This window comes from Hyalella azteca, unplaced genomic scaffold (genome assembly GCF_000764305.2).
Source record: "Hyalella azteca isolate HAZT.00-mixed unplaced genomic scaffold, Hazt_2.0.2 contig1766, whole genome shotgun sequence".
NCBI lineage: Eukaryota > Metazoa > Arthropoda > Malacostraca > Amphipoda > Hyalellidae > Hyalella > Hyalella azteca.
Window position 1 is genome coordinate 14,253 of NW_025932067.1, and position 12,431 is coordinate 26,683.

Genomic DNA, 12,431 nt, shown 5'->3' on the forward strand with positions numbered 1-12,431 from the left:
ATCCTAATCAGGTGCTTATTTCTCTCATACAACCAGAACCTAAAGCGGACATAGAGCCGCTAATATACACCGCTAAGCGAGCTTGTGGCCTCCTTGAGCCAGCGGGTGACAGGAATCAAAATTTTGATAGGGTCTGCTAGTGTTTATGAAAGGCAATGGGCATGAGAGGCCATAATTATGAATGCAGAACAAGTTCGATAAGTTATTTTTAATTGCATTTGTAATAATGCAATATCTGTGTTTTCTTTTGGTTAATTTTTTTCATCGTTGTTGTAAACAAATGAACTTGCTTCTTTCTTCGATGCCGGTCCTGTCAGCTGCTAACCAATACAGTACTGCTTCTCAGAAAAGGTTTAGTGACCTTGGAAACATATTCATGAGCTTTACAATGATTTTCACTTTTAATATGTTACTTCTAGCTAAGTTATTTGATGTGCTTATGCAGCTGCAGAATCACTTATTTGCAGCTCTACAATAGCCACAAAATGTACTTACTCCGAAGATTATCTGTCCACCATAAGCTTCACGAATTTTCCTCTTCATGCTGGTTTATCTTGAGCAATTTCGTTCGGGCATTTGTCTCTATTTGACATCATAGCGCTTTTTGTGTTGCAGGTGCTGGGCCTAGGACTCGCCACGGCTTCGTATCCTGACAGCGTGAGTACAATAGCCGTAGCCGTGTTTCCAGTTGCGTCGCTTTTATTATTATTTCGTGTCCAAATTCTTCATGAACAGCTAAGTAGTCATTCACTTTGTGCATAATGCATAAATGCTATTGATTTTAATCAACCTAATTTGGGGGACAGGGCGAAGACAAACTTCAAGGCTCTGAATACCAATAAGAAGCTTGGCAAACAGGTTCAAGATCCTTATGAAACACAATTTTTATTGTAGATTTTGGAGGAAGGAATGATATTGAGAAGATGAGAGACTAATATCAACTACTTCAAAAATTATTCTTGTTCATTGTACGATTGATGTATGATTCTGCTCGGTAATTTTTAGCTAAGTTTGATAAATCATGGAAATCCATAATTTTTCGTGCCAATTAATAATTATTGCCGTTGATTATAAATTTAAGATTTTGGGTACCTTGGAATGAAGCAAAAACGCTGTCCTCATTTTTTTTTTTAAATCTTACGACAAATAGAGTATTGAGTGATTTTTCTGAAAGGAATAGTTTAAAAAAACTGTTGGGTTATTTATTATGAAAAACGAGCGTAACTGGCGACATCAAATCGGGTAATGAGCAACGCCTGCTAATTAGATCAAAGTCGGTTCTCACAGCTTCTGGGACAGCTTGGCTACTTTGAACTAGAACTGCATGAACTCAGTCGTCTAGCTGGTTACAGCGAGGAATTCAATTAGCAATAAAACCCACCCACAGCGGGGGAGTAACTCACACGTTCATCCGCAGGTCAACGTGGTTTCAGGCCCTCCTGGCCGGCTGAGATGTAGAGCGGCGACTTCCACTTCTGTCCGCTTCCGGTCCCTGACGTTGTCAGGCAGCAAATCGGTGATGGTGAGCCATATACCTGTTTACACATTCAGTTTTAGGAGACTGTGTAAAAAAGCTCGGTGGTGGTGAGCCGTGTACCTGTTTACACATGCAGCGTTAGGAGCAAGTGTAAACGAGCTCGGTGTAATGAGCCGTGTAACTGCGTACACTTGCAGCATTAGGAACCCGTATAAACGAGCTCGGTGGCAAGGAGCCGTGTAACTGCGTACACTTGCAGCATTAGGAACCCGTATAAACGAGCTCGGTGGCAATGAGCCGTGTAACTGCGTACACTTGCAGTATTAGGAACCCGTATAAACGAGCTCGGTGGCAATGAGCCATGTAACTGCGTACACTTGCAGCATTAGGAGCACGTATAAACGAGCTGGGTGGTAGATTAGATTCAACAACAAATGCAGCCGCTGTTGTCACGGTACGAACAACAGCAACAATCACAGCAACAACTGCAACAGCTGCAGAGCCAGGAACCCCCTGGCAGAGTATGGCATCATGATAGTCAACATCGAGGGGCTTTTCCCAAGAAGAAAATGCCACAAGATCGGCAAGCTTAAATAAATTAGTGAGACAAAAGCAATAATCATGCTTTCCTTAACCGAGTCACATCTAAGCGAGTATGTCCGAGATTTAGAAATTGAAATGAAAAGCTTTCAACATTAGTGAACAGACCGAGCAGAAGGGAGGAAAAAGGCGCTATAGTCTACCTCGGAAACCCCCTCACGGCACAAACAGTTCCCCTGCATTGAGGCTCCAACGGATGTGTGAAACATGTTATATTACGCATCTCCAATCTATAATTGTGCATAGCTATCGTATACCGACTGCTTGACTGCTCACCGGAAAAATTCAATGAAACTCTAGAGAGAATAGAAACAGAGGTGGCCAACTTGGCTGAACATTCACCAAATATTGTGGTTGCAGGAGATTTCAACCTACCACTCATACGATGGCCACACTTGGACTTTGGACGGCATAGAGATCAGGATAGAACCCAGGCAACACAACTACTTCGATTTGCTGTGAACACCTGCTTAGGCAATAAAAGCTGGTGCCAACAAGATCACAATATCCTGCATTTATTCTTTATCAGCAAGGAAGAATTGGTTACTGATATTCGTGTTGAGGAGACCACACTGTCCGACCGAGTTCTTGGAGTTAAATGCCGAAGCAATGTACAACAAGCTGTGCGAAGTATTACTGCAGGCAAGCGCGCGTCACAAGCCGGGAAGAACGACCCCCACACGGCACATAATTTCAAGCGATAGACTGATCCTCATGAGAAAACGAACTAGTTTGATTAACCAGGTAACAACCGCCGCCAGGAATATAGTGAGGCGGAGGCTGGAATATCTAAAAGAGAAAATTGAGGACACTGAACGACAATTGCAGGACTAGCAGGAGGCTGAACAACAAGTTGCGGAGGTGCGAGTGATGGCTGCCATCTGAGAAAATCCCAAATATTTCTACAAATATACCCATTCAGGGGAAAAATTTAGAGCCTCAGTGGGTTTCAGAAAAATAACTATGTCCTTATTGGAGACGACCAGGGCATGTGCGAACAGCTAGGAGCGCAGTGTGAAAAAGTATTCGGCAAGCCCCGATACTCAAGACAGGAGAACGAAATTGGAGTCATTCAAGACCTACCAGGGGGGCGGGTGCTGATGGATATTGAGTTTAAAACACCTGATCAAGAGATGAGTATCCAAGAATTATCGACTCATTCGGCTCTGGACCTGATAAGGTCCTGGCCATTTACTGAAAATATGTGTCACTGCATTAATGGTCCCTCTTACTCTACTCTGAAAAACATCATTGAGAGAAGGAAACGTTCCTAGTTACCCAAAATTATGGCTTATAACCCCAATATACAGAGGAAGTGCCAGAGATAAACGAAAAAATTACAGGCCGGTTACATTAACATCACACGTTATCAAAGTATTTGAAAAAGGTTGTTGCCAGAAGCCTGGTGCAGTACACGGAGGAAGCTGACCTGTTCAACAGAAGGCAACACGGTTCTAAACGAAATCGCTCCTGTTTGTCTCGGATACTGGAGCATCGCCACCAAATTCTGGCCATACTGGAGGATGGGGCCGGGGTGGACGTGGTGTAGTGGACTTCGCAATAGCGTTTGACAAATTTGACCATGAAGTGCTCATCAGAAATTTAAGACTACTGGAGGTGGGTGGTGAATTGTTGGTATGAATCCACAGCTTCCTAACAGACTAAAAGCTGTCGTTGTTGCAGGCTCGAGATCGAGCGAGGCTAGGGCAAAGAGTGGTGTACCACAGGAAACAGTACTCTGGCCGGCATTGAACCACGCCAATGCGTCGTCATTCGCGGACGACACTAGGATTCTATTGACCATCACGGACAGAACGGACCGAGAGGTTGCAAGAAGACCTCTCTGCAACATGTGACTGGGCCCAAGTGAACAACATGCAGTTCAACGGGACCAAATTTGAGGTTCTGAGATACTCAGCTACTGGTAGAGCTGGAATGAAGCACCGCTACCTGACACCTAACAACTCGATAATCAAAGAGAATCGTTCGCGATCTAGGAGTGTTGATGAACACTATGGTCAAGTCTGGTGATCACATAGCGGCAATAACCGCAAGAGGTAGGCAACAGATGGGGTGGATCTGGCAGAGGTTCTGAACGAGAGAAGCGGAACTGATGATCACACTCTTCAGAGCCCCTGTAATACATCTCCTTGAATAATGCTGCCAGCTCTGGAACCTGTTCTTACTCGGTACGGTGCGGCAACCGGAAGGAGTCCAACGAACCTTCACTTCCAGGATCCCTCCTGGAAGTGAATCAGGAACAAAACCTTCCGCAACAAATATTAAGGATACTAAGGAACTGTTCACACTTGCTGTATTAAGAGCACGTGTAAACGAGCAAGGTGTACTGAGCCGTGTAACTGTACAGTTTACACAATTTCAACATTGAAAGCCCTTGTAAGCGAAATCGACAGCAAGTAACCACTCTTGATTAAGCATGTCATCATACTTTGATGTTTTTATTTTCAAAGAAGCGACTGTAATGTCGTTAACAGATGATAAAAGTGTTTTAAATAACTTGATGTTTTCTTGGCTTAAAAACTGGAGGGATGTGTTATTCTACAAGGGCCCCATTCAGTACGCAGGGATTTGGATACGTCTCCTAAATAAGAGCCCGAGTTACGTCCCTAATTTTGCTGGAGACTTTTGCTCAGCATGTTCGTGGATAGATAATACAGGGTAGGCTAAAAATCACAGCACGACTTCAATTTTTTTATTCCAACTGTTATATGCTTGAAATTTCAGTTTCATAAGTCAAGGCGATGGTAATTGATTTTCTATCACTAATTTAATTTTATTATCATCACTAATTTGCTTTTAGTAAGCATTAGAAACTTTATTGTTACGTGCGAAAAATAACATCCTGCATATGCCAACCATTTTCTGCTTCATAAATTGCAGCTCTTTCCATTATCTCTGCCATAAACTTTTCCAAAGTTACTGGGCTTATTTCTTTTACTTCTCTAGTGATGTTTTCCATTAGCTCTATTAAAGATTGGGGCTTGATGGCGCAATCTTGTGGTTGCTTGTGGTTGTTGTCTCTCACATTGAAATGTCTTCGATAAGCTCTTTGGGTTTGAATTATTGAGCCATGATTTTAAAAGTAAAATTTTACAATTTTTGTACGTTGGACAGTATAAAGTTTCAAAAAATTTTTCCAGGATATGAAAGAAGTAAAAATTGTTAGGAAAATAAAAAAAACATTAAGAAATAAAAAGATATTAGCAAATGAAAAGGGTCAAGGAATTTTGGCTCACCCTGTTTATGTAGCGGTGATGTTCATTTGCTTTCTTCTTGCAGACCTACCGACGCTTCTCGATCTCGACTCTCAATATGACAGCTGCGGTAAATGCGACTAAAAGGATGTCGGCAATGGACGTGGTGCAGTGCGCGAGGCAGGCCGCCTTGGAAGGTGAATATTCTGCTTCCACTGTGGTCTTGAAGAATTGCTTGAAATTAAGGTCCCTTTGCAACTTCGGCACCTTCGCAGAGGCCACATTGGTCAGAAGCCACAGAGTTGCACATATTTAGTCTTTGTTGATTTGTGATCAAATATACAATATATTATAATGAGCATTCGTCAAATTATTATAAGCTACAAATTTGTGCTCATGAGTGCAGGACCTTCGAAAGACGCGGCTTGACCTAATCCTTTGAACTTTAAAGAGTTCGGTCGGCTAAGGGGCCTTTCAGTGACCGTGGACGCTGAGCATGCAGGAACATCTTACGCTCGAGGGCATAAATTTTAAATTCTTAGTAACTTACCACTTTCTCGAAAATTTATAGCCGTGAACACATTTTGGTTAGTAACTTTTGTTTTTTTCTCAGACATGGCTGGGTTTTCTTTCAATGGAACCTGCACAGCATACAGATTTGGCAAGAAACTCTGCTCCTGTTCGACGGAAGAACCAGTCATTTACGTGACCAACTCCAGTGTTTCCTATGAAACTCCCTCAACTGTTCCTTTCAGTGAGGCTCCATCAATTATTGGCCTGTGATTTCATTGTGAGATGAACAAAAGAGTCCAAAAACTTAAATTGGATATAACTGTGTAGTGAATAGGAGTGTCCCTAGACGTTAATAGATTGACCTGTTATATTGCTGTCCGATAAATATGTGGGTCCCGATAAGTTTATTGAATGACCTATAATTTTACTGCGTAAAATAATGTTGTCCCCATGCATTTATAACACAATTCTAACGATATGCTCGAATCCTTCATTAAGATCTTAAGACCTCAAAGTCCTTCTATGTATCAAGAACCAAGAGTTCATTTAGGGACATCAACCCTAAGCATGATTCAAGCAAAACCTTTGACGGTTACCAAGCTCCGCCCGTCAGCGATACCGAGAAATGAACCGAGCTTTCAAATGCTCGGACCCAAGGCTAGCTCCACTCTTTCTGACGATGCCTCTACCACCGTGCTAACAGTTGCGCTAACCATTGCGCTATTTAGTGGCACTTAACCCTAGAACCCATTCTCGAGTACACTCTTCGCGCAATGCCCAATCCTCGTACGTCCCTACCTTCCCAGTCAGACCCTTGCATAAAGCCTCTCGCACAAAGTCTGCCTCTCGCACCATCGCCTGTAGGGGGAGCGTCTACCCTAAAATTGAAAATTTTCACTTTTTCGGTATTTATACTCATTTTAAAGCTGACATTCTGCCCTATCCAACGGTACCACTGCCATATCTGTACGTTGATTTATGATTTCACGACATTTCATGAAAGGGGGGCGGGTGGGGGAGTTCTTTAAGTAATTAGATAGGAACTAATTAGCTGCTGAGAAGGACTAGATCCATTTCTACAGTACCCCCTTTTATTGCCGTTTTCTAAGAATTTCACGTTTTCTTTCATTTTTTTCGAAAAATTTACACGAACAAAATGCGAGTTTTTTTCCATTTTACATATGTGTACCAAGTTTCAGAGTGATCCGACTGTAAATAGCCGAGATAATTTTTAGGGTAGACGCTCCCCTTTGCATAAAGCCTCTCGCACAAAGTCTGCCTCTCGCACCATCGCCTGTAACAGCAAACAGAAGCTGCCAGCTGTATTATTATGCGCAAAGTGTATTGAGTGTGTGCGCAAGTACTTGTGTGTGCTTCCTTTAATATGTCCATATGTGTGTGGGAAGTTAGTCTTTATAAGTTAGCGTATGGGGGAGTTTGGGTCAGGATGTATCTCCTTTTAATGCTCAAGTGAATGTAAGTGGGCGCACCTTTGCAGGAATGCGCCTGACTACATAAACGTTGACACGTGTTCCTGCAAATCAGTCTTTGGTTACACTTTTTACTAATGTTTGGACAGTTGGTAGATACGAGCATATGAGTACTTAAATTGTGCAACAGTCATGCATCTTGCGGACGTGCATCAGCACAGTCGAGCATGCGCCCGTGTCGCGTGAACGTCTGCTGTTTAAAGTTGCTTTTTGCTGCCGTTTGTAGCACCATCAACGTTGACGTTTGCTTCAGGAGTAAAATAACATGTTCTTAGAGACATTTTTGGGTCTGTTTGAGAGCAGCCTGATGTTGGTCTCGCGCGGCTTGATGTTGGTCAAGTAAGCTTTCTGTTGGTCCAGAGCGGATTTGTGTTGCTCATGAATGGGTTGGAACTTCATTTTGGTCCCGAGCGGCTTGGTGTTGGTCTTGAATGGCATTAAGGTATAATTACGGCAATAAGAAGGATTCATATGAAGATTACAGTGATTTTGAATTATTATGAAGTTTTCGCGAGTAGATCACTAATTGGGATATTTTCATGCACGTTCTGCGCTGACGCGAAAAAATGCCAGAAGATGGGTGGTGGCTTTAACTTTCTGCACTAACGCGAGTGGGGGATTCATACACGAATCCAAAAAAAAACCTTACAACAACGAATAGTTTTAGATATGATACTCAAGCCGTAAAGTGATATAGCCTAGACGTACTTCATAAAACTGGAACTGAAATCGATCGCTTAAAACAGGGTTGACAGACCTCATATGTCCAAGTCCTCAGCTCTTCCATTTGATAGAGTACGTGCGACTGTACGATCAGAAAATTGGCAAATTCTCACGCGACTAACCAGTGCGCACAATTTGCGCGGTTAGAAGGCAGGCAGGATATTCTCGGATATGTATGATGTTATGGGTTTTCGTGTACTGGACATTCTAACTGCATTTCTCGCTAGTAGCTTACCTTTATTTATGATATATTAAAAAAAAAATTCAACAGGCGCTGCTCCCTACGTCAACGTCACTGTCGAGAACACCGGATTTAAGCAGTACAAGCTCGTGAATTTCTTCTTGGATGTCATTGCTACCCCAATTGTGCCACCACTTTATACGTAGTAAGTTGTCAATAATTTGAGATGCAAATACCGTTTACAAGTAAGACCAAATCCATCTAGCCTCTCCCTCAAGACTCCAGCTAACCTTCTCTTTCGGAATACTAGTCAATGATAAAAACCCTTCTTTTTCTCATATTTGTTAGCATGATTTGTTAACATGATTCGACATTTGTCAACACATTCGACACACTCGACACTCCTGTCATCACGATGGCAGGGAACTAAAGCACACACTGACCAAGGTGATGTTACTGAATTTTTTTTTCAAATGAATCTCAAGTAAAGCCATAAATCCGCGTATAATGGTGAAGTCACGCCTTTGGACATAACAGAATTTTCTTCATTCTTTCCATGTCGTGTAAGACTTTATAGCCTGCTTAATTAAGTCGACTTGATTCCATTTAAAACTTTAATCGGAGTTTTATAAATAATCTTTTTATTCAATGCTTCAACTAACCATAATAGAATCATTAAAGGTAATTAAAACTGCACGACACTAATGAGTTCGATCGAACATTTTTTCCCGCATTATTATTTAAGAACATAATTCTATATATAGTAAAAGAGACACTCGGAGCCTAAATAAAACAAAATATTCATGAACAAACTTATTTTCATCATCAGTGAGGTCCTTGATCTCTATTATGATGCGTACTTTATGTCAGCTATGAAGAGCCCTTGATCTCCATTATGATTCGCCCTCTATCTTAATTATGATGCGCCCTTTATCTCTACTATGATGCGCCTTTGATTTCTATTATAATGCGCCCTTTATCTCTATAAAGGTGAGCCCTCAATCTATATGATAATGCGATCTTTATTTCTAATATCATGAGCCCTATATCTCTATTATGATAAACCCTTGTATGCGACATCTTAATTCTCGCTTGCTGCTGATGCGCGTCCGTTTTGTTGTTCTACTATTTGGTGTCGGCGTAAGGCAGTTCAATCTGCAGTGTCATGTCTTTCATTCGAATTAAAATTGGAAGCATTTTTCTCAGAGTACTTTTTCAGGATATTTTTGAGAGCACTATTCATCTCTAAGGTAATTTCTTTGGCATCTGTCGATGCAAAGTTCTGATCCCAGCTTTCTCCAAACAGCGAAGCTCCCCAGAGACCTTGACTGACCGATCACCTCTAAACTGCCGACCACAGCTTTTCCATTCCAGGATCTTAACACCGAAATACTTCAATTATTGATGAGTCATTATATCCACTAATTCATTTGTCCCTGTCAGTCCCTTACGTAGCACCGTACGGCCACATCTTTCCTCAAGACGATGGCACCTACAGAGGTATTGGAATATCTGATCTGGACCTGGCTTCTTGCGTCACCGACTCTCCATGCGGATTAACCGTGCTCGTCAGCACAACGCGCCCAGCTTACTACCTGCGTGAGTATCAGCTACGCAGTGTTTTCGGTATTTTAACTGAAGTATAATCTACGTCAGGTTCCCTTGATTTCTCCACACTTTAGGCATTGTGAATAAGTGCTCCGATATAGTACCTGCATATTGGCCCAGAGCCCTCTCACCAATAGTCCATTTCAAATACCTATATCATTCACAAATACTATTTAATTTATAACTGATCAAATATATAATTGATAAATAGTATGTAATTGATAATCGATCCCATATATAATTGATAGTCGTAGTCGTATTATTTTAGCCGCCAAAAACAGAACAAGTTCAGTTCCATCAGTAATAAACACTTGAAGCTCCTACAACCACGATACTTTCAGCTCTGGAATGTGCTGAGTTGTGCTGCTCTAGCCGGTGGTAATAAACTCGCTAACCGAACTCGTTTTGAGGAATTGCATTAGGTTTAAATTTATTTATTTGCTGATATTATTTTCACTTTCTTCTGCACCGTGCAGTGGAAAATATTTCTGTGAAATTTTTTCGGTATGAAATTTTCTACTGTGTTGAATAATGCATACCGTATAGTGGCAAATATTGTCCCAAAAAGCTTACGTCATTTACAGTAGAACGTTGATTGAGATAAAACGAATAATAATTTCCCTGTTCATTTTTTCAAGTTGTACAACTTCCATAGTTTATATTTTTTGTAGCAGGCGTAACTCATTGGAGACCTGGAGACTTTAGCAACTCCTAAGCATGAAATAGTAAGAAATTTTGGATTGTGTCTCGCCTTGCCCTGATTATTATCAATTACAAAGATTAATCATATATATAATTCATTTGTCAATATCAGTCCTTACTAATTAATTATTCGCTTCACCATTTTTTTTTCGTTTGTGTCACCACTTCAGTGATGCAAATAAAATATTAATATTAACTAGACTATAATGGACTAATAATCAGCTTTGTGCTATTATATATACGTCAAATCTACATCGTTTAGCGTCATGCGCACTACACTACACTGAGAGGAGCACTCGGTGAGGTTGGTATGCCACATAATTACTTTGATGTGTCCTTGCTTGGCCTCAGCCGATACCTGACGATGTGAGTCAACACGAGGCGATACAATCATTATACCAAACCAGTTTCATTATGACATATTTTACTCGGGCTTACTGAAGTGAGATGAAGCGCTGCCAGGTGATCAACGGCACGTTAATTTGTGCTTAGCGCCCAGGCTTAAATACAGTCGTGTACAGTAAACATAGCCTAATTTTACTTTCCATGCCATATAAAAGGGTTAATAAATTGTACTCAGTCACTTTAAGATCATTCCACTAATTTGTCTCCGCAGTGAACGAATGCGGCAGGACCATTGAACTTACGGCTGACTTCTCCAAGTCAGACAGGGTTATGGTGTACTCACACCCCGGATTCGGGTGCAAGGCATTCCCCGACGGTCCGGCCTACAACTGCACCGTTACTTTCACATCAACTACTTCTACATTTGGGTTTATCTTTTCTGGAGAATACTTCATGGACGCTGCCAAAACCTGCGACGGCTACACGCTGCGTGCTACTTCGGGTTCCAAATCAATTGATCTGTGCTTGAATAATTTGGTCAGTGGAAGGGAGGGTTTCGGCGTCCGTGTCGATCTTGGTTTTCTTTAATTTCTCCTGCATTTTTTTTCAGAAGAAATGACATATAAACTCACGATAAATTGCACCGATGCCTTGAATTAAACTCACGCATCATAACTCTTATAGGTTCCTTCTGCACTTCAGTCCCAGTTTCGGTTCAACTTAATAATTTACCTTCACTAAATCCGCACGAGAAAGTCCATTCCTTCAGCCTCCATGCAATCAACTCAATCGAGGCAGATTCGATAATTTTGTTATTTTAGTTTCATAATTATCGTCGGTACACAGAAAGATTATAATCATATATTCCGAATCCTCTATAATTAATAATTTTATCGCAAACTATATGCATTTAATTTCTTACTGGGTGTGAGCTAGAGACCTAACCAAATGATCCTAGGCCAGCGTTGTCTTTTTTTTGAGGACAATAAAACAATGTTGGTCTAAACAAGACTTAGTGTGCCTATTCCTTGCAGTCCGTAAATGGCAAGACTACAATCACTCTGCGAGGCCAGGCGCTGGCCAAGGCCTTCAAGGCGGGGTTCTACTTGGCATTCTATAAGTAAATGTGCCCAATTCGCTCCCATCGCCACCCCACGCTCCCTTATCTCAGCAACATCACACACATGATCATCGCAGCCTTCACCTCAAGAGAGGGACTCCAATTCCACAAAAACAAAAATTTATATTCTTCTGAAGTCATATTTCTTAAGTTAGTTGATGTGACCGCATCTCAGAGAGAAATGTCACTAAGACGCGGGGTAATTTTAAATGCAATAAAAAAAGTAAGAAATTATCAGAAATACCTCATAGAAAATGATGGGGCCGCTGAACTTTTGGCAATGCTGGACATGACAACATTGAAGACGCGATGTGATGTCACCCATGAATGATTTTTTTTAGCTGTGTGAAGTGGTGATGCCACCCACGAGTGCTGTTACTTTAGCTGTGTGAAGTGGTGATGCCACGCACGAGTGCTGTTACTTTAGCTGTGTGAAGTGGTGATGCCACGCACGAGT

General features: G+C 41.4%; 1 protein-coding gene across 1 annotated transcript; it reads left to right on the forward strand.

Moving 5' to 3' along the window:
• Positions 1-620: 620 nt before the first annotated feature.
• Positions 621-12,314, forward strand: LOC108667552. The gene is made up of 8 exons (XM_018154594.2): positions 621-657; positions 1,418-1,522; positions 5,378-5,489; positions 5,906-6,046; positions 8,290-8,400; positions 9,643-9,798; positions 11,126-11,391; positions 11,889-12,314. The coding sequence occupies exons 2-8, from the start codon at positions 1,520-1,522 to the stop codon at positions 11,976-11,978; spliced, it is 879 nt and encodes a 292-aa protein (XP_018010083.2). The 5' UTR covers positions 621-657; positions 1,418-1,519; the 3' UTR covers positions 11,979-12,314.
• Positions 12,315-12,431: the final 117 nt, after the last annotated feature.

Excerpts from the sequence above, each read along its gene's own strand:
- LOC108667552 (XM_018154594.2), top strand. Across the intron at positions 5,490-5,905 it reads GAGGCAGGCCGCCTTGGAAG|ACATGGCTGGGTTTTCTTTC; the intron begins GTGAATATTCTG and ends TTTTTTTCTCAG. Across the intron at positions 6,047-8,289 it reads TCCCTCAACTGTTCCTTTCA|GCGCTGCTCCCTACGTCAAC; the intron begins GTGAGGCTCCAT and ends AAAATTCAACAG.